Source organism: Taeniopygia guttata, chromosome 5, assembly GCF_048771995.1.
Source record: "Taeniopygia guttata chromosome 5, bTaeGut7.mat, whole genome shotgun sequence".
In the NCBI taxonomy this organism is placed as follows: Eukaryota; Metazoa; Chordata; class Aves; order Passeriformes; family Estrildidae; genus Taeniopygia; species Taeniopygia guttata.
In genome coordinates, this window is record NC_133030.1 from 59,744,858 (window position 1) to 59,767,114 (window position 22,257).

Consider the following 22,257-nt stretch of genomic DNA (forward strand, 5'->3'; position numbering starts at 1 on the left):
TTTCATGCTGCCCAGAGTGCTGTGGAGGGCTATCACAGACTTTATGCCAGGGTTTTACTGCCAGGTCAAACTGGAGCTCTCAGAGACAATTTATTGAAGCAGAAAGCCCCGAGGGCATGTGGGGGTGGGAAGTGCTGAATCATTTAGGATGGGTTCACTTTGGGCACCTGCTCAGCACCCCCTGCCAGGTGCTGTGAGCCCTGGAGTCCTGTGGATGCCCATGGGAGATGAGGATCTTCAACATCACCACACCTGGAAGCTCTGCTCCCCTGTTTGACTTGGCTTGCTCTGGGGTGCACCATGACACCCCCAGCAGCAGCAAAAAGTGGACATGTTACAGTGAGCTCATGGGCACCCTGTGCCCCCCTTCCCCGGGCCCCTGTGACTCTGATCAAGATAACCCCTGGATCCTCCTTCCTTCCCCAACGGGGTTGGTGGAGAGCCAGGGAAGCCCACCCTGTCCAAAACCTATATATACCCCTGACATTTCCTGTTTGCTCTCCACATGGACATTACAGAATAAAGAGAGCTGTTCCAACACCCTGGGGTAAGAGCCTCTTTTGAATACTTTTTCCTCTCCTGGTATTCCTCCCTCCACAGCCCCTTATCTCTGAGCTAGTCGGATTCTTCGGGAGGCTGCATAGAGGGGGGGAAAGCTACAGTTGGCGCCCAACGTGGGGACCCTGCTATCATTTTGGAGAGGCAATGACAGGGAAACAATACACAATAGCTGCTGTGCTGCAGCACCTGTGGCCAAAAATAAAAAAAAAAAAAAAAGAGATGCTGTTAATATCCTGCTGGGATGGAGTGGACCTTCTTAATTTTATTAAAAGCTCAGCAGTGCTTCCTACACATCCCTCCCACAGGTGAGGGTGTAGCACTCCAGAGCACAGCCAGGACTTGATCCATGCCTGCCCAGCTGTTGGAAGAAACCAGAAACTGGCTGGGGCAACAGGAAAAGCCCCCAGGCAGGTCCTTGGGGAGAACCATGACGTGGTGGTGACCTGCACCCCAGCTGCTGAGGGGAGTTTCTCAACCAGGCAAGCTGATGCTCCCAAAAGTGTTAGGGCTTCTAAAGGTTGGATCCTGAAAGGGATTTGTCCCCTGCTCCAGTTTCTGTGCTTACAAGAAGTTGGGGAATTGATAAAGGTTGCTGATCCTCAGCAGCCAAGGTTTTTGGGGGCTGAGATCCCAGCTGACCACCTTTCCCCCATATATTTATCATGTGGAGGACTAAGACTGGGTATCCCTGGATCTGGAAGCTGTAATGCCTGTTTACAACAGGCAGCTAAAGCTGTGGGAAAGTGATGCAACTCCAGCTGGGAGGCTGTAGTAACTCATATCCTCTGCAGAATGACCTGGAGGAGAGGTTTTACATGCACCAAATCTTATATTAACTTGTTTGAATTTAGGACTCGCTGCCATCTCAGGAGGGGATGAATCAGAAGCCACTCAAATGAAATCACTTGAGTAATCAGAGTGTCAGTAGGATTAAGGCTGGTTTTTCCACAGTGTCCTCTTGCCCTCCTATCTGTGCAGGAGACAGCACCTGCCATGGCAGTGTTTCCTCTGGTCACTGTGGGATCTGCAGGGGAAGGATGAATAACCTGCACAGCTGTGGCACTGACTCACAGTACCCTTGCTGAGGTCTTTCAGTTGAACTTCACCCCCGGGTCAGTTTTATTACGCTTTTATTTATAGAAAACACAGAAATAAAGCATTATATATGTTGGGCTTTTACCAAATGACCCAACTGCTTTTTTCCTTTTTTTTTTTTTTTTTTTTGGCACAAAGAAATATCACAGGTGTTACCAAACACCATGTAGGAGCAGCTGACCAACTGCCCAGCCCAATAACAGGACATAAACAGAGAGACATGTCGCAATGAGATAAAAAATGAGATTGTTTCATTTTCAGCTTCCAGTCTACCTGTCCCCAGGAGCTGTCAGCTGCTGGAGCAGCCTTCCTGATGCTCTGTGTGTCCCCAGCACATTCAGGACCCTGCAGAGAACCACGGGGAGGAGTAACAGAATAGGATCATGCACTTTTCCCATCCATTCACTTTTCCTGCAGCATCTCTTGTGCAAAAGAATCCCCAAATGACTCTCGGGGTGTGGCCGTCCATGTCTGCCAATGCCATTTGTGGGGAGAGATCTTTGCTGCAGACAGGATGCTGAGAGTTCTGGAGAAAAGGATGTTGCCAACCCGTGAAGTGGGTTTGGGAATCCCGAGCTAAAACAAAGAGCACCATCTCCTGGTAGCTGGGAATAGCTGGCACTGCTCCCAGGGATGCTGCAGTTCTCCTGCAGGCAGCTCGCTGCTCCCTCTGTCTAGCCCAGAGCAGCAGGAGGTGGGATAGCTCAGGGCTGACAGCTCCAGCCACTGAGGAAGGCAAATCCAGGGGACACTGGGAGCTGATCCAGTGGTGCTATCCACAGCTCAGTGGTGCCTCTGCTTGGTGTGAGAGCTCTCAGCCATTTGGGTGTCAAGCTCTACTCGAGTTGGCACACAATTACTAAAGTATTTTTGAGTTTTGTTTTGATATCAAAGTGTTTGGGGTTAGAAAATTCACGCAGAAAGGTCCTGCAGAAGGCAGAGATGACCCCCAAGTGGTACACGCAGAAATCCCTGAGGGTGGCCAGACTCTTTTGAAGCAGTGTATGATTTGGGCTGGCGTCGCTGTCGAGGCAGGACGGGAATGAGAAGACTCTGGCTCAGAAGGCTGTGAGAGTAAAACTCTGGTTTATTCAAAATATCCTGCTCTTTTATACAGAGCTTTGTGAGGACCAAATCCATTGCACCTGAAGTGAAAACTACCCACACCATTGGTGCAAAGTGCTTGACACACAGTGATAGAACTTAACTATAAACAATGAGAATAACACAAGAGATAAAGAATTACTTACATTCTTTCCCAGGCATCTGCCTGGCTAGAAACTCTCTGTTTCTCTTTGACCGAATCTGAGACCCACAGGCTGGGATTGAGAGATGCCTCTGCTACTCGTGCAAGCTGCCCTTGCCACTGCCAGGAAGGTACCAGCCAAGGATATTGGGAAATCTGGAGTTTCCTGAGGTTTGGGTTGAATTTGAAATCAAGCAGAGTAGGAAGAACAGCTTGGTCTGGATCGAAGGAAATGGTGTACTTTGAATTTGGAGACAGACTTGGGACTGCTGGTCTGTTTGGGTATGGTAAAGAGGAGAGGAAAAGTGATGTAAGACTGAACATCTGTATAACAATGTGTATGGACACAAATGAGACTGCAGTAAGACATTATGAGTTTTAAAAAGGAAAGTAAATGAGTTGGGGAACTAAAAGGACACAATGAGACATCATGTATCAGGGTCAAAAAACAGGAAAAATTATTTCCCTTTTTCCCTTCATTTTCAAGTGTGAAGAATAAAAAGAAGCCAAGGTCAAGCAAAGGCTTTTTAGTAGTAGTTGATGACAAAGTTGTAAATCTGGTACAGAAAACAAAGGTAGGACTGTTTAATACCTACTTTTGTTGTGCATTTGGAAGAAAGCAGGAAGATACATTTTCCTGATGATCATGGCTGAGTGATCAAAATGAAATTATATGTCAAATTGATTAATTACTACAGGTCAGGGATTGTTGAAATGGGACAGGGTGGGCAAGGGAAAGAGCTGGGAAGACCCTGCTTCTGGGAGCTTTCATCTCTGCAGCACTGGAGTAGCCAGTAGTGACTCCTGAAGCTCAATATCCAAAGCAAAGAGTCAGAGCCAACTGTTTAAAAGACTTACAGGACTTTGCTGGAAGCTGCTTGTTCCCACTATTCTGCTTTTGTCTGAAAAGGTCACTGAAACTTTGATTCCTCCCTTTGCAGCCAAAAAGATTTTGTCTTCTCTGCACAGCTCCAGGCTGTAAAAGCTGCATCACCTAATTAAAGATTAGTTCTCCCCTCTTTTCTTCTGAAAAATCATTAATTTTGAGCAAATTGGTGACATGCAATAAATACAGAACTTTGCATTGAGGGATTGTCAGCTGTTTTGGGGAACTGAAATTTCACACCCCAGAATCATGGAATGGTTTGAGTTGAAAGAGACCTTAAAGCTCATCTTGTTCCAACCTTTCTGCTGTAATCAGGGACACCTTCCATTAGACCAGCTCCCTCAAATGTCAGTCTGACAGTCTCACCAGAGCTGCACATGAAGCTTGACAGGTTAATATGAAATAAGGTTATTTTCTTGAAAGTTGAGCACAATATTCTGAAGTGATCAATTTTAATAAGGCCAAGAATATTCTAATTGGGAAAAAAAGGAATCTTTTTTATTTAAATCTGCTCTTTTTTTTTTTACTGTGATCCTCAGCTAACTTTTTGTTCCCTGTTCCAGTGTGCTGCAGCAGAGCAGCTTGCCTTGATCCAAATTTGTCTTCAGCTGCCTTTCTTGAATTAAGAGCTATTCTGCATGGAACTGATGATTTCTAAATTATTTCCTGTGTCAATTGCTAAGTAGCTCTAAATCCAGTTCCACAGGAGAGGATTTCTGGAGTATTCACTTATTCTGAGCAAACAAAACAGTCATTTTCCAATTTTTTTTTTTCTTTTGCAGTTGATGAAAACACATGTAACTTGCTGAGCATCTCAGCTGGGCTGGAGTGATTGAATCAGACCCATTACTTCTTAGCTGGTTGTAGGAAGTGAAATTATTTCCTGAGGGCTCATGTTACGAGAATGCACAACTGCTGCTCTCAGGAACTGAATAGCTTTCCTTCACCTGAATTGCCAGGCAAGTTTTTGGGCAGTTTTGAGTGAAATCCAGATTAAAAAAAAACGAAAAACCCAACCTTTGTTACAAGGATAAATTCAGACCTGATACTGTCATCTGTTACCGGTGCTATTCAAGGCTTTTCCTTCCCACGGATATTGAACCAAATAAACTTTAAGTCAGAGAGGGCATTGCTTAATCAGCAGGCTCTGAGTACACTATTCTTCAGCAAAAATCTGCTCAGCTATTATCAGTTTCCATGTCTTTAATAGCCAGTCTAATAGCTGAGAGATTCACACTTCCCAAATGAGAGGCAGTTTTGGCAACGGCTTTAAATCAATCCCAGTGGAAATAGGGAGTTACATTAAATCCTATTAATTAGGCAATTTCAGCTGTCTTCAGTGCTTTTGACTCTGCTGTCGCCTTGAGAGCTGGGATCCCCATATGTCCTGCTAATGTGAACCCTCCCTTTGCTCACATACCCTGTAACCCTCTCTCCTCCTCAACCCCAGTGGGAAATGCATTTTCTGTTTTCATTTTTATTTGCAAAGCTGCTGCACAAAAAAACAAAAGGGTTTATGATTGACAGCGATTCCATTCTAAATCATCTCCTGTGTTAACATCTACTACAGTACCAGGTTTGTACTACTTGAAAATGTGATGTTTGTGTTGATGACTACTTCAGGGTTATTTTTCTTTCTGCTGAGGAATAACCTAAAGAATAGGATGGTATTTTCTCAACCTCTCTTTATCACTGTGAGCTCACTTTATCCCTCCTGTGAGCTGCTCTGGCTATAACTCCTGCTATGAAGCACCTGACATGAATGCATTAGAAACCCTCTCACTGCTCTATTGATCAGCATTGCTAAGAGCTGCAAATGCTTGTGCCTCTGGCTGCCATGCACTGTGGACAAAGCACCAATGAAAGCTGTGAACAGCATCTGTGAATATTGTTTTGGCAGTGGTTTCAATCTCCTTCGACTCTGTTTGTGCTCCCTCTCTCCTAGCAATAGTGGGATGTTGGTAGGAATGGATTTTTGCCCTCTGATGGTGTTGTGGCAGTGTGTTCCTCATGTAAATATTCCACAGCCACCTTGAGCTGGTCCACAGCCACTCGGGGTCAGTGGGACTTTTCTAGTGGATTCAGTGGGCTTTGGACCAGGTCCAGGAGGCACTGAGGAAGCATCTAGTGAAAGAGCAGCCCTGAAACCCTGTGATTCAGACAGTCACTCACCCAGCACAAATAGTAAATTACAAACAGCAGATACTGGCAGCAACAGGCATGAATAGTCTGTAGTCAGCAATTCACTGTCTGGAATATGTTGGTGTAAACAAAGCATCAGATAATTCCAGCTAACCAGCACATTTGTGAAAATCCAAGCCTGTTCATGGATAATTTTCAGAAAGGCAAGTTCAGCAAGAAAAGCACTGGCAAGGAATAGAACCTTTCCCTTTTTGCTTACTGCTCATTTAGGAATGTGTTCTGGGTATGAGCTGTTGTTGCAAGGCACTGGATGACCTCAGGTAGAACCTGGATGTTGGGCAGCCCAGTTTATCCCTTATTCTGCTTTGGTTTTACAGTGGTTTTCCACTTAGGCTTCATTCTCATGTAGCTTTGCTGTTGGGACCGAGTTATTTGGAGCAGTGAGGATGGGATCTGCCTGCAGCAAGTTACAAAAGCATCTTGCAGCCCTGAGTGAGCTGGCAGGAAAATAGAAGATGAAATTTGGGGTAGGTAAATGTAAAGGTGCATAGATAGAGAGAGGGAAATAAGCCCCAAGCTCACATCTGCACAGTGACCCTCACCATTCTGAGGCAAGAGCTTGCCTTGATGCTAAAATGTCTCTATGAAAAGTTCTATGCAGTGCTACAAAGCAGTGAGAACACCCAGCTGAAGGCTGGGAATTACTGGGGATGGGTGATTTTCCACCTGCTGGCTGCAGCACCCCTTGTTCTGTGCTCTCCTGTGGCAAAGGCTGCTACAGATCCCTGGCTGTGAGGATGGAGCTGCTGCCTGCATCATGTGTAGCAGGATGGGGACACAGGAGCAGGTAGCACAGGTAGGCTGAAAAACAAGGAGTGGCACTTTTGGGCTGCTTTTTTCCCTATGCTACCAGGTTTCCCCTTGTAATGGGAGGAACATGTTGTTCCCAGCCTAGAGGCGGTCCAGGGAAAAGAAATTGCTTGTAAGACATCACAACTCTGAACAATGCAGAAATAAGATGAGGGAAACGATCACTCTGCCTTTGTGCAGGGCTTGGGGGGGTGTGTGTGTCAAATCCAGTGAGGTTGTGCAGTAAGATAAAGCCTTCAGCTACAACTCTGAAGTATTACAGGGTGGGAAATACTGCTTCAGGGCTTGCTAAATGAGCTGCACATGCCTGATGCATGGAGGGCTGTGGGGAAAAGCAGTTGTGGTGGTGTTTAGAGATGGCATCAGTCTCTGTGTGTGCAAGGAGGAAGGAAATACTCACATGCAAGTAGCTCAGGATCTTCTGTATGGATATTTTCCAGCTTCTGGCTTTGCAGCTACAGCAATGTTCCTTTAGTATTGTGATGAAGTCTGCACTGTGTGTGGTAGCCCAGGCACGTGTGGAGCAGCTCAGGAGCCTCACATCCCTTGCAGGTGATGAGCAGAGGTCGTAGAAATCCAGCCAAGCCCGTGTGATGCTTCAGCACATGAGGGGTTAACAGGCTGCTCCCTCCCATGGGCACCAGCTCCTACAGACACTGGCTTTGTTCCTCCTCTCCCCATTCCCTCAGCCCTCAGAGAAATCCTCTCTCCTGCCTCCCTCGTGGGGGATCTCGCTGTTCCTGTCCTCGAGCTGTGCTTTGTATGGATGCTGCAGAAGGAGAGTGGCCGCTGTTTCTAATTTAATTAGCAGCATCCCATGGAACCGAGAGCCTGGCAGAGGGAATTAGAGGCAGTGCATGAAAATGATGCATGGGTTTAACCACCTTCATGCCAGCATGATTTCTAGATGATGCACATGGGCTACAGCTTTCTGAACATGTGGAAATCACTAAATAAAGATGTTGAATCTCTACCTTGGCGTTTCACAAATTTAGGGTGGCTACTCTTAAGAGAAAATGTAAATCTAAATCTGCTTGTCAATTTTCCCTCTCAATTTCTGTCCGGCAGATTTTTTTTTTTCATAATGGAATGTTTCCTTAGGAGGGAATTCCTCCAGTTCTATGTATTTAAACAGAAATACTGGTTTAGTATTGGACATTAGATTTCTTTTAAGGATATTGGGTGCTGAGCCCCTGGGTTGGATTGGGAGGGATGTTGTGAGGTTGCAATCACAGGAAGTTTTTATTTACATGCTGGTCAAACATGGGCCAGGAATGCTTAGTTACTATCAGGATCTTTATAGCTATTTTAAGATGGAACAGCAGCTGGAAGCCTCGTGTGACAGATGTGCCATTATATTGCCCAAAGGTACAGAAAGAGACAGTTCCCAAGAGCTTGCAAGCAAAGTCAAGTCTGGTTCACAAACCAAATCTAAAGTCAGCAGGGGGTGAGTGTGGCTTTGCAGAAAGCTTCATACAGAAATCATGCAGGCACTTGTGTCTTACTGTGCCTCTGTGGTTTTGTGTGTTTGCTCCAGGTGTCACAGGCTCGTCACATCTCTTCGACTACGGCTCCACTGCCAACGGAGGGGACAACTCCTTCTACACCTCCCTGATCTCCGATGTCCACTACACCACCCCGAGGGACTCCACCTATTTCACAGGCATCTATCAGCAGGAAAACACCCCCATTCCCTGCTCGGGCAGCACGGAGGGGTTTAATGCTCTGGGCCATCCTGTTCAAGACGTGACTGGGTTTGAGTCCCGTGGCTTGTTTAGCTCAGACTCGGGAATAGAGATGACTCCTGCAGAGTCTACTGAAGTCGACAAAACCTTAGCAGATCCCATGAAAGTAGAAGCTTACAAATACATGGACATGAGTAGATCAGAAGAAATAAAGTACCAAGAAACACACGACTCTGACTCAGAAGATGAGAGCCCAGGCCTTAGTGATAAGTACCGGGGAACACCCGCGGGGTCCAGCCACGCCGCTGAGCCTCCACGGACGCCTTCGGAGAGCACAAAGGCAGCCAAGGAACAAGACCTGCTGGAAGACAGAAAGTCTGGGGGTCAGCACAGTCCCTCTGTGGCTACAACCCCTGTCAAGATCACGCTCACTGAGACAGAAAGCACCAAGGAAGCTGCCAGCAGAGAGCCGAGCCCGACTCAGCCGGACACCGGCCTGAAGCCAAGCCATGAGGTGGTGCCGACGGTGACGGTGTCAGAGCCGGAGGATGACAGCCCAGGATCTGTCACACCACCCTCCTCTGGCACAGGTAATGCTGGTGTTGGTGCAGAGCACTGAGGGTTTTGCTGCTCAATAAGTGGTTGCAATTGCACCCACCACATTGGAGAATTACCATGGAGTTTTGGGGTGAGTTTAACGGGGTGTGGGAGGGCACTGACAAGTCTCCATGGCTGGAGGTGTTTGTGCTCTCCTCTGGCACCAGTTTGTGTAGCCAAAGGGAAGGGGGAGGCTGTGGGAATCCAGAGCTTCCCTCTGGCTGCCCTGGCAGGTCTGGGACCCTGGCAGGGGTCAGGAACCCCCTTGGACAGAGCCCCCAGAGACACTGCCTGTGATCTCTGTCCATGGAAAAGAGTTTTCAATCTTACAGGATGAATTACAAGCTCTGAGTGTTTGATATAAGTAATAATTAAGTGTAGCACGGGTGCAAAAGTAGAATTTTAGGATTCTAGATTAGGGGTTCAAAGGGGACAAGATGGAGGAAATTGGGTGTGTCTTGTCCTTTTTCTCCTTCTTCATGCCCTCCATGTTTCACTGTAGTGTTGGCATTTTTCTGTTGGTTCAGGCTGGGGACACACTGTCCAACGTAGGTGACAGATATTGGCACGTTATTGTAAATCCAGCACAGGTAGTTTCTGGTATTTAATGTTTGTAACATCCCACTGAGGGCAGAGCCCCACACGCTGCCCTGCAGGACAGAGCTGCGGCAGGGCAGCAGAACATGTTAGAGATAAACAGAATAAACAACCCTGAAACCAGCACAGACCAATTATGGCTTCTGCTTTGGCAACGGGACAGAAAGACAGAGACTTTTTACAATCTCAGAATCATCAATACCTCAGATTCCAACAGGAGGCAAACTGTGCTCCCCATCATGACACGCTGCTCAGGATGGGCTGCCCTTGCTGTATGGAAAGGGATCCAGGCCTGCTGAGATCCTCAGGGATCTCTCCTCCAGGGGAAGCAGCGTCCCTGTGGGCATCTTCATCTAGGCCATAGTTTGAGATGGATCCTGGTGGTTTGTGGGTCTCTTGGTCACCCTGGCTGCCCTGGTTCCCCAAGGGAAATGAGATGTGTGGGATCAGGGCAATGCAACTGACTGGGCTGATATCATGAAAATTTTAATGGCTGGATTAGCATCTCTTTGTCCTTGTAGAAAATAAGGTTAAGTTGTTAAAAATCAGTGCTGTTTTCATGTCAAAGTGCTGATTTTATAAAGTGCTGTGGAGAGAAATGCTGTCACCTCATTTACAAAGGGGACTGGAGGGACAAAGGGCCAGCCTCTTTAAAAGACTCCAGACTGCAACTGAGGGGTTACCAAAACCCCATGTTTATACATTTTTTCTTCTGTCTGAGTTCAGTGACAGAAAACCAAATTTTTAGATTGAAAATTAAATTTCAGTGTCCTGGATCAAAATCCTTTAACAATAAACATTTGACAATGAACATGCCCTAGCTGAAACTTCCATTGCTTCAATTTTATTTAGAAACATTAAAAAAAAAAAAAAAAACCCAAACAACTAGAATTTCCTTAAAATGGCAGTCTGGCACCTACACTAATACCTCCCCTTGGAGGAATATTTTGTTCCTACAGAAAAGTGAGGGAGCATTTGTACACTTCCACATAGGGAAAGGAGATAGAGTCCACCACAGCCATGAATTTATTCTGCCTGCATCAGCCAGAAACTTTAATAAATAGACTTTAGAGCCACATTTTTCTTCTTTTATTTGACTGAGTGAAATCACACACTGCTCCCGAGTCGTGCCACTGTTCATCGATTTACACTTTTTGCTACAAGTTAATTAAGGCCTTCAGGCACTGTTACTTATTCAGTCCTGGTGATGTTCGAGGCTGCCTTGGGGATGCTGGCTATCTGTATCCCATCAAAACTGCTTGTCCATCGTGTTAAGGAAAGAAGAAGGCATCTTCTTCTAGAGGCTGGCTCCCAAGGGGTGTTTCCTCTGGATTTTCCCCCCTTTTCTGCAGCTGGGAATGTCCCATGCCCAGCTCCCACATTCATAAGTGATGAAGAAATTTGAAACCCGCCCTTGCTATTCCCAGGCAGTGACCCAGCAAAGTTATGGCTCCTAGGTACCCCTCCAGCATTCTGGCAAAGCTGCCAGTCACTCTCTGCTTGGATCAACACTTTTGAAAATGTTTTGCTTTTAATCTCTGGCCCTCATCTTTCTTGGGAAGGAAGGCATGGTCTGTCTGTGCTGCGCTGAAAGGCCGTGGGTATTTACCCACTTCCCAGTGCCAGCAGTGAATGTGACACCCCGCTGCTGGCCACAAAGGACTGTTTTATTCACAAGGTGAATGCAGGGCTGGGAGCTGCACCCTGCCAGCACAGGGAGGAGCAGGGTGAAGCCCAGGGACAGCGCGTTGCTGTGCTACCAGGGCTGCCAGTCCCATGCCAGCTTGGACCCGTGCCGGGTTCAGGCTGGTTCTGGGAGAGAACGCTGGCACAGCTTCCTGCAGCCACAGGAGGATGCAGGAGCTCCCAATGCACCAGAAAATTCCCAGCATCCAGACAGGAGTGTGGTGTAACAGCACCAGCACCTTAATCCTGTCTGTGGCCACAATCTGGGGTGCAGAAGGACATTTTTGTGTCATCTGCAACCACGGGGATGGAAACTTTCCTCCACTCCACTGTGGGATTCAGCCCTGCAAAGCACTGTCCTGTCATGGACCTCTTCACCAGCATCTGCTGGAGGAAACTTGGGGATTTATTTTTCTTGACTCCTCACAACCTGCAGTGCCACTTAGTGACCGCATCACATTAATAATGACTTTAAATCTGGGAATGAACACTTGGGATTCCAGAGGACAAATTTCCATGCGCACTTGATGGCGTGTCAATGTGACTGGGGAATTGCAGTCAGAAAACGTAGAGTAGATTGTTAATATTTTTGTTCTGTTTCAAATTTTGGGTGATGAGATAGTCATTATTTTTGTTAATATACTTCATAATGATATTAAGAATTAGAGTAAAAAAATAAGTTTCATCCTTGGACCCAACTGAGCTAAAAGCAGAGAGAATTCACCACCCACACCCTAAGAAAAAAACAAACCCCAAATTAATTAAAAAAACCTAACTAGTCAACAAACCAAAAAAGGAAAGAAAAAAAAAAAAAAAAGAGAAAAGTTTCTGATCTTAAATTTTCCACACCTGAAAGCTAAAGTTTGGCAAAACTACAGGTAACTACCCATGGGCTGTTAGGGTCAGCAGAACCCAGCAGCCTCATGCGTGTATTTAGCCCCAGAACAGATTGTTGGTGACAGTCTGATGCTCTCATGCATGTCCTGAGCCCATGCTCATCTCGATTGATGATTTTTCTGTTAAAAACCACATTGTTGAGCCACTGGTCAGCATTGCCTTGTACCTCAGCTTTTTCTTCAGTCAGTGATGCTTCTTTTCGAATGAGTACCTGCATGGGAGATGCTGTATAAGGTCGAGCTGTTGTTACTGTCAGTCATCCCACACAGGGAGACTTTGTGCCCTGCCAGAGGGATACGTGCTGCTGGGAAATCCGCTCTGTCGGTTCCTGTTGGAATTTTGGTTATTGAGAATTTTAGATTTTTTTTTTTTAAGTCGATAGGTATTGACTTTTAAGAGAATAATGCATTTGATTTGAGGTTGTGGGGAAAGTTTTTAAAATTGAATGATAGAATTAGGATTATAGGTGTGCAGTTTGAATAGAAGGATGTAATATATCTTCATATATATATATAATATATATATCTTCTAATATAAATATAGAATATATATATATTTCTATATAGTAGAAAACTTAAGAGTTTAAGGTTTTAGAATATAGTAACATATACAAAGTAAGATGGAGGTTTTAGAGTAGAGGTTGGGTTTTTAAAATTTTCTTTTATGAGTTGGGTAGTATTGTATAATTAATAAACATTGAATATTGTATAATTATAATATTAATTAGTATTATATAATTGTACAGTATTATATAATTGTAGTATGTAATTACATAAAAAATCTAAGCTGCTAGAAAATAAACTTATTAAATTAAAAAAAGAAATTATGAGTTGGGTAGTATTGTATAATTACAGTATTAATTATAGTATTCTATTATTGTATAATATGATATAATTATAGTATAGAATTAGATAAAATAATCTAAGCAGCTAGAAAATACGATTATTAAATTTTAAAAAAATGTTATGAGTTGGGTAGTATTGTATAATTAGATAAAAAATAATATTGTATAATGACAGTATTAATTATAGTACTATATCATTTTATAGTATTACATAATTATATAATATATATAAGTATATATAATAATATATACTATATAATATAAATATTACAGTAATATAAGTATATAATTAGACAAAAAAATCTAAGCCGCTAGAAAATAGGATAATTAACTTTTTTCCATTTTTTAATTTAATTTAATTTAATTTAATTTAATGAGTTGTGTATTAATTATAGTATTATATTATTGTATATTATTATATAATATATATAAGTATATATAGGTATATATAATAATATATACTATACAATATAAATATTGCAGTAATATAAATATATAATTAGAAGAAAAATCTAAGCCACTAGAAAATAAGATTATTAAATTTTTTTACATTTTTTTTTATGAGTTGGGTAGTATTGTATAATTAGATAAAAACTTAATATTGTATAATGACAGTATTAATTATACTACTATATTATTGTATAGTATTATATAATATATAAGTATATATAATAATATATACTATATAATATAAATATTACAGTAATATAAGTATACAATTAGATAAAATACTAAGCCGCTAGAAAATGAGATGATTAACTTTTGTCCATTTTTTATTTTATTTTATTTTATTTTATTTTATTTTATTTTATTTTATTTTATTTTATTTTATTTTATTTTATCAGTTGGGTAGTACTGTATAATTACAGTATTAATTATAGTACTATATTATTGTATAGTATTATATAATATACATAAGAATATATGTATATATAAGTATATATAACAATACATACTATATAATATAAATATTACACTAATATAAATATATAATTAGATGAAAAATCTAAGCTGCTAGCAAATAAGATTATTAAATTTTTTGAATTTTTTTATGAGTTGGGTAGTATTGTATATTTACAGTATTAATTATGGTATTATATTATTGTATAGTATTATATTATATATAAGTATATAATAATAGATACTATATAATATAAATATTGCAGTGATATAAGTATATAATTACTGTAATTAGATGAAAAATCCAAGCCGCTAGAAAACAAGACCATTAACTTGTTTCCCTTTTTTATTCTTTTCCCCCCCGTTGGGCAGAGCGGTCGGGCTCGGAGTCGCAGGGCAAGGGCAGCCTGTCGGAGGAGGAGCTCATGGGCGCCATCGCGGAGGCCGAGCGCTTCTCCTTCGAGCCCGCGGAGGCGCCGCGCCCGCCGCCCGCTCCGGCCGAGCCGCGGGCCAGGCCCGGCCGCCCTCACGCCGCCGAGCACGAAGGCAGCAGCGCCGAGTCCGGCGACTCGGAGATCGAGCTGGTCTCGGAGGACCCCCTGGCTGCCGAGGAGGTGCTGCACTCCAACTACGCGACCTTCGGCCACATCGGCGGGCCGCCTCCGTCGCCCGCCTCCCCCTCCATCCAGTACAGCATCCTGCGGGAGGAGCGGGAGGCGGAGCTGGACAGCGAGCTCATCATCGAGTCCTGCGATGCCTCCTCGGCCTCCGAGGAGAGCCCCAAGAGGGAGCAGGACTCCCCCCTGATGAAGCCCAAGGTCATGGACATCATCAAGGAGGAGAACAACTCGCGCACTGACGCCTCAGACTACGAGGCCAGTAAAATGGCAGAGAGCAGGATGAACAGGGAAAACCTGGCCGAGTCCTCGTCCTACCTGAAAAGCTCCTTTGTTGCGCCAAAAATAAGCGCTGAGCCCCCGACCTCTGCCGTCAGCACCGAGGAGCTGAAGGAAAGAGTACAACTGAAGAAACCCATTGAAGAAACTGTTGTTAACCAAAGTAAAGTGTCTTCCAAGGACTTTGGCAAAAAAAGTCCGTTGGCTTCGTTGCTACTGCCGTTTTTAAATAAGCAGAAAGGTAAATGCAGATGTCATGTTGGTTTTTGCAGCGCTGCTGAGGAGGGGGAGGGAGAAGCGCCTGGTCCTGGCAGGGCAGAGGTGTGAAGTATGGAGCAGAGGGAGATGCTGGCACAGGATATCCTCAAGTGGAAGCTGGGCACGCCTGTGACAATCCACACTCCATCACTGACCTGCCCATCCTCTTAGGGAACAAATAAATACCAGCAGCAAGAATTTTTAGGTTTAGTCACAGCTATAGGATGGTGCAACCGCAGAACCATATGGCTGATTTGTACATCAGGTATCAGGAGGACAAAGAGGAAGAAATGACCATCCTGCCTTTTAAATACTGCTTGCTTTGTCCCAGAGGAGGGGTGCAATCAGGGATGTTGTCCTGCACCTCTCAGAAGTTTAAGGATAAAGATTTTGAGGATGCATTTATCAAAAAAAAAGAGACTTGGAGGAGGAGAGGAGTTGGGTTTGGTGAGTCCGGGTGTTTCTGGAAGTGTTCTAGGCCAGGTTGGATGGGGCTTTGAGCAACCTGGTCTGCTGGAAGGTGTCCCTGTCTGTGGACGTGGGGTTGGAACTGTACAATATCTAACGTCACTTCCAACCCAAACCATTCGGTGCATCTGTGATACCGAAGCTGGTGCAGTTTAAACAAATCTTTCTCATGGTGGCTGACACCCTCCATCCTTAATAATGAGGATGCTTGCAGTGCAGGGAAGTGGGTGGCTCATCCCAGCCCTGCAGGGCTTAGGGGACACCCTGTGTGCTCCTCTGAGGTCCCCCTCCTGAATCCAGTGGTGTGAGGGGGAAGGGTAGGACACTTCTAGGCAAGCTTGACTCCCCAAAGGATCCCTTCAAAGCCAGCACAGAACCAGCCAGGTCCGGAAACTGTGGTCTAACAGGACCCATCAAACCCTTAGAGAGAGCTCCATGTTTTAGTCTGGACTGAACTCTGAGCACCACGGGGCATGCTGGCACTGCCAGGGTCCCTATAGCCTGTAAGGAGCTTGGGTCACAAACTGCACAAAAAAAAAAAATATTATTTGCAAGATGCCAGGTTTAAGTAGCACTTTGTGTGCCCTGGCTTTGTAGGCTGGTGTGGGAAGGAGGGACACTGGGAGTGTCCCACATCTGCCCTGCTCTGCCACCCCCATGGCTAGGCTGGAGGGCAGTGACTGCTCTTGTCAGATGTGTTGTTTTTGGAACTCAAAGAGCTGCTGCTTCCTTGCAAACAGATTGGAGGAGGGGAAGAAACCCCCCAGACCCTGCTTAAAGAGCATCTTTTTCCTCTGTCCACGTTTGTGCAGGCGTGTCCCACATGACGACCCAGAGATGTGGCAGTGTGTGTAAGTGACACACTTAAAACCCTTTCAGGTCTCATCAGGAGACAGCCTGAACTTGCAGGATGTGCTGAGGGCTGCAAGATCTGCAGCACAAACAAAATATGTTAATACTGATTCTTGAGTGGTAATGCACTAATGACATTAATAGTCTGAATGAGAAACGTGATTGTTGCTTGTAAATGTGTTTTCCTGGCAGACTCTCAGAGCTCCCAGTGTCATGCTGTGCATCTCATCTCCCTCACAAATAGTCTCAGCTCAAATCATTTTTTTCCCACTTACCAATTTCCTATTTTTAAGGACAGACAAGCTTCTGTCCAAATCCTACAAGTTGTAGGGCTGATTAAATTTAAACACTACTCCTTCAGTCTAGTGTTGGGTCTCTGCAATCCCAGTGTATGCATGTGTGTTGCTCTGGACAGAACATGAATTTGTTCTTGGATTTGGGAAAGGAGTTGGGGACTATCATGTGGACAGCTAGTGTTCAATTTTGAGATTTCAGGATCTGTACAATTTTTAGTACCCCTCAATCATAATAAGACTTTTTTGGGCTAAGTTTCATGACTTAATTTCTGTCATTGCCTAAAGTGATGCTAACATAGTTTTCTCATAGGGTGGTCAGAGAAAATCCCTGTGTGCATGAGCAGACTTTGTCCCTGTGTGCATGTTCCCTATCTTTATTCCCCTAGGACAGTAGAGGCAGGCACTTTTCCTCACAAGACAGCTAATTACTGCTTGGTGGTGCAAAGAGGACTAATTCAGTATGTGCTTTTTTGCTCTCAAGACACCCTGGTGCCTACAGCAAGGAAAACAAAAACATAGAGCCTCTTGAGAGTATTGTTGGTAAAACTTGTGCACCTTTTTAAAGGCTGATTTCTAGATATGGAAAGATGGGTTCAACTATGTACTTATTAAAAATAGAAATCAGAAAAGCCTTGATCATTTCCTATTACTTACTTATTACACAAGATCAAATGAAGCTGTTCAACACACCTGGCTGTGTTTTTGAAACCCCACTGCAGATCTTTCTGTGGCCCTTGGCCAGCTCATAGCCAGGTATATGGAATTTAAAACCAGTCACCCATCAGTTTCAATGTAAGCCTTAACTATTTCAGCGTGGTACTGTAATCCCACCAGGTGATTTTTCACCCCTCTCCATGGCATTAATGTATTTTGCATTGCTCATCAGAAGAGTTTGCTCTGAGCTGGCGAGACAAAAATTGATTTTGAGTGCAGGAAAGGCATAGGCTGTGCAAAGGAAAAGCCCAGCCTTCAACCTGCCCCCAGGAACAGCCTTGCTGGTTGTGCTGCTGCCAGCCTGTGGCTCTGGAGCTCTCTGTGTGCCTGCTGGGCGTGCTGATACCATGGCCATGGCCCTGAATAACGAGGTGGAGCACAGCAAGGGCGTGTGTGGTTTGCACACTGATCTCTGCCGAACGTCTGTTGCCATCCAGTGGCAATAACAAAAACGGGCAGTGACTTCCCAGCTCCATTTCACTGCAGCAGGCAGGATTCAATGGAGTTGATCACCAAGCAGCCTCTCCTGCTTTTCCACATGGTTGGAATATGATGGCTTTGCTCGACACACCCCGGGCTTGGCTTTGGCTGGAGTTGTGCAGTTGTTACCTGTGTTAGTGCTGCCAACTCCTCCTGCACAGCACACAGAGGCAGGAAAAGCTGCAGCCAAACAGCCCTCACATCACTCCTGCCATCTCCTCCCACGGGTGGGCACAGCCCTTACACAACAGGGCTTGGAGCGTATCTGGCTGTGGCACTGCAGGAAGGGAGGCTGCCAGCTCAATTTCTTCTTCCTTTTTATTATATATATATTTTTTTTAAAATTATTATGTGCTGGACTTGCACATGACTTGGGCATACAGGGAATTTCAGAAAAGAGCTGCTGTCCTGGAAACATGAATCCTTTGGCCCATGGTGTTTTGCAAGAAGCCTGGGTCAAGGCAAGCTGAGAAGGAGCATTTTGGCTGAGCCTTTTCCTGTCTTCTCCTGTGGTGCCTTTTGGCCACTCTCTGCCTGGCTTACCTTGTGCTGGTGTCCCACAGCTTGAGGACCTGGTCCTGGGAGGAGATCTCCCTTATGCTGGAGGATCATGTCTCTCCCCAGCCCCTCCTTCTGTGACAGTATTAGAAGGATCTTTCTTCTTGATCCATTTAATGAAATATGCAGCAGCTTGTTACCTCTCAGATCAGATGCCTGATCTCGGGATAGAAAAAAGAAAGGGATGTGGACATTCAAAGTAATGGTTATTTTAATTTTGTTCTTGCTTTATGGCAGAATTTCACTTAAGAAAATGAAAGCCCAGACCTGGGGCTGTGAGCTGTCACTCACAGGTTGGGTGACACAATGGGCAGGACCCAGGCTTCAGGCAGGATCCTGCTGGACACACAGTCAAATAAAATTAATCATTTCAAGTGCTTTATTCTGCAGCACAGTTCTGTGCCAACCTGACACAAAGCATCTTGATTTTGATGCCTTATGAAAGGTTTTCACAGCACTGCGCCAGACATTCCCCTACAAATGTGTGTCCTTACCACACACCCTTGGTGGCTGCTGTGGCTCTAAGCACCCATGAGGGACACCAAAGTCCAGGGCCACCCATCACTGTGGGGTATCCTGGTGTCTCTTAGGGAGTGTCACAAGCTGCAGTCAGGATCACCTCTGGGTTTGGAGTGACACTGGCAAATGCCCTGGGTTGAAGAAGGTGTTTTCCCTCCTTCCCAGTGCCTCTCGTGCTGTCCCAGAGTGGACAAACACTAGGCAGTGTGGGCTTTTCCCCCATTTGGTGTCACAGACAAACTGATTTACAGAGTTTCTCAAGGAAATGGTTTTCCAGCAGAGATGTGGGAAAGACCTGAATTTGTTGGGAATGCTTTTTTGTTCAGCTAAACATCGTCTGCATTGAGTTAGCACATCCCTGCTGTTGGAGGAGCTGCTAGTGAGGCATTTTTCCATGGGAAGGGGATGTTTGGTTGGGTGCTTTAGCAATCTGAGGCTTGTTTCTCATCTGCATGCTCTCACAGGCTGGCTCTGCAATCAGCAGCAAGCCAGGCCAAGGCTTAAGCATACGGTAATGTTAGTTTAATATTTTAGTGCCATCTGCTGTACGTGCCTCCACACTCTGGCCCATCTGTTTTCTGTGCTTCAGTTTGCTTTTGATGGGGCTCTTGGTAGCTTTGCATCCTTTGGAAAGCCCCTGCTTGGAAAAGGTGTAGGGGAGTGGGATGTCCTGCCTGAGGGTGGAGTGTCCACACCTTGTGATGCTGTAGGAGGAGCGGGATAAAAACCTGTCCAGAGAAGTAAACGTGTGAACCTAGTCCTGCTCTTGCCATGAAATCTTGGAGTAGCTCGGTGAACCTCTGTGGTTCCTCCCACAAGGAGCCATTCAGGTGGGAAGGGACCTGTGGAGGCAGCTGGTCCAACCCCTTGCTCTCAGAGCAGTTTAGTCAGGTGGCTCAGGGTGTCCTCTGTCCATCCTCTGAGGTGAGGCAGAGCTTTGGGGAGCTGAGAGTTGGAGCCTGCGAGGCTGGGGCAGTTCTGTGCTGACCCTCGGCGCCGCTGCCTGCGGGCAGAGCAGGGTACAGGAGAGGTGCCACTCAGCTCAGACAGAGAGGGCTGGCAGAGGAGGAGCTCCACAAGGTCCCAAGAGCCCATCTCCTGGCCCACAGCCACGATTCCTGGTAGAACGCTCCTGACAGATGCTTGTGACTCATTTGGAAAGGCCTCTGTTGGCAGATCCGCTGCTAGTTCCAGGTGTCGCTCAAAAACTGTTAACAGTCCCATCCTTCTTTACTTCAGGCTAAGCAATTCTGGTTTCTTCTTCTTCTTCTTCTTTTTTTCTTTTTTTTTTTTCCTCTGTGTTTATGTTTTTGAGCTTCCTGAACTGTCTTGTTCCCTCTGTTCTTTCCTACCATCGGGCCCCAGATATCAACTCCAGCCACTATGACTGGCAGAGTTTCCCCATACCAGCACTGACTCTTCCTCTGCCTGTGGAGGAGGAGGCAGAACTTCCCAGACACACATTTCTGCCCTACCTCCCAACTTCTGGCCTTTTCATGCAGTTCAGCTGCCACCTGACAGCTTGTCACCCATCAAGCTGTGATAACTTAGCCAGAGCTGAGCTAGGGAAAGCTGGAGATGTGCAGGCCATGGTGGTGGGAAGGAGCAGCGTGCACGCCAGCGGGTTTGTGCTGTCCAGAGTTTGTCCTTCACTCATTTTTCAGGAAACAAGGAGTGAGTTTGGCCCCTTCTGGCCTCAGGAGTGGTTGCAGTGTCACCTGTCACATCTGCAGAGGGGACACGGAGAGCTGGAAAATAATCAGGTGCTGATTTTGGAGTTCTTCCTGGTGTCCTGGTTTGAAGGGAGCATAGCAGGGTCTGCTAGGTGAGGAGGGGTCACTCAGAGGAGATGCCTGCACTGTGGAGAGGATCAGAACAAAGCACACAACAGGGGATTTTCTCCCTAGATAACGGTTTGCTTGGGCAGTGCCAGGGATCAGTGGTGATTACTGCAATAATCCCTCTCACAGTGAACACCATGTACATACCAGGGCATGACCTTTTTATGACCTTCAGAAATGTCTCAGTAAATCTCACCCCTTCATGCCACAACCTGTGTTATCCATAGCCTGAGTATTTGGCCTGCTTCACCTCCAGCATCTCTTTCCTTCCCTGATCTTTGTCTCTGTTGGTGAAAATTACTCCCTGTCTATTAGCTAAGGTCAAACTTTTAATGCATGTGTGTCAAAGCATCTTAAACACAGTGACTGGATGCTCAGAGGGGCTTTTAAAATTGGGTATAGCTCTAAAGTGGGAGGATCACATGTCTTCTCCTGGGACTGCTGTCTACTCCACTGCCTGTGAGTGTTAAGTACTGAGCTATAAAAAATTACAGGCTTTATCCTTCCATTTTTATATATCTTCCCTTCCAGAGCAAGGGACAGCCTCTGAAGAGCTGTCATCAGTTGCAGCACTCAGACAGAACAGTACCTTTCTGACAGATACGACACAAGATAAATTTTTATAAAATCCTCCTGCCAGGTCAAGATTACAGAGTGACCAGTAGAAAAACAAACAAACCAGCCCCAGAAAGGGATTTGTTTAACTGCATGCAGGGAGCTGATGGTTGTGTCAAAGGTTTAGGTGTCAAGGCCTTGAGCAGCAAAGTCCAGGCCAAGCACAGAGAGTTGGGAGATATCTGTAGGCAAATAAGAACCTGATAGAAGAGGAATAGAGAGAAAAGATGTGTTATGTGCAGAGACTTGTCTCTGTGAGTCCACAGCTTCCTATATCCACGTCTATGTCCGTGCCACACCAGGCTGAGCACCCAAAGCTGGCTCAGTTCTGCTCCTGGGAAAGGCTGCAAGGAGACAACTGCTCTTTTCATGAGTGATTTTTCTGTTAATTCAGGCACACCTCAAGTGCAGCATCACTCATAGTTTAAACACATTTTAAAAGCTAAAATCTGGACATAGATTCCCTTTTTTTATTGTCTTTTTGTGTCAGGGATCAATGGCTCAGCTTTCAGACAAGGCTGTGACACTGACAATCTGATGGTGGCCAGATTTTGCAGATGCCTGGATGTAGGGATGGATATTCCAGCAGATCTAAGAGATGTCATGGACAAACATCTGGCACTTATGAGATAGCAATGATAGCTTTTCTGTGGCTGACACAATATATAGTCAGAGGTAATGTTTACTCCAGGCATACACAAACAGGAAAAAACCCAAACCCCAAGTCATAAAGAATGAAGGGGTAAAAGTTATA

General features: G+C 45.2%; 1 protein-coding gene across 1 annotated transcript in view; it reads left to right on the forward strand.

The window, feature by feature from the left end:
• The window catches only part of RTN1 (reticulon 1), a 122,506-nt gene that overhangs the window by 62,147 nt on the left and 38,102 nt on the right, over nt 1–22,257 (forward strand). Inside the window, 2 exon segments of the mRNA NM_001374748.1 lie at nt 8,338–9,075; nt 14,379–15,143. Coding sequence (NP_001361677.1) covers nt 8,338–9,075; nt 14,379–15,143 — 1,503 coding nt within the window.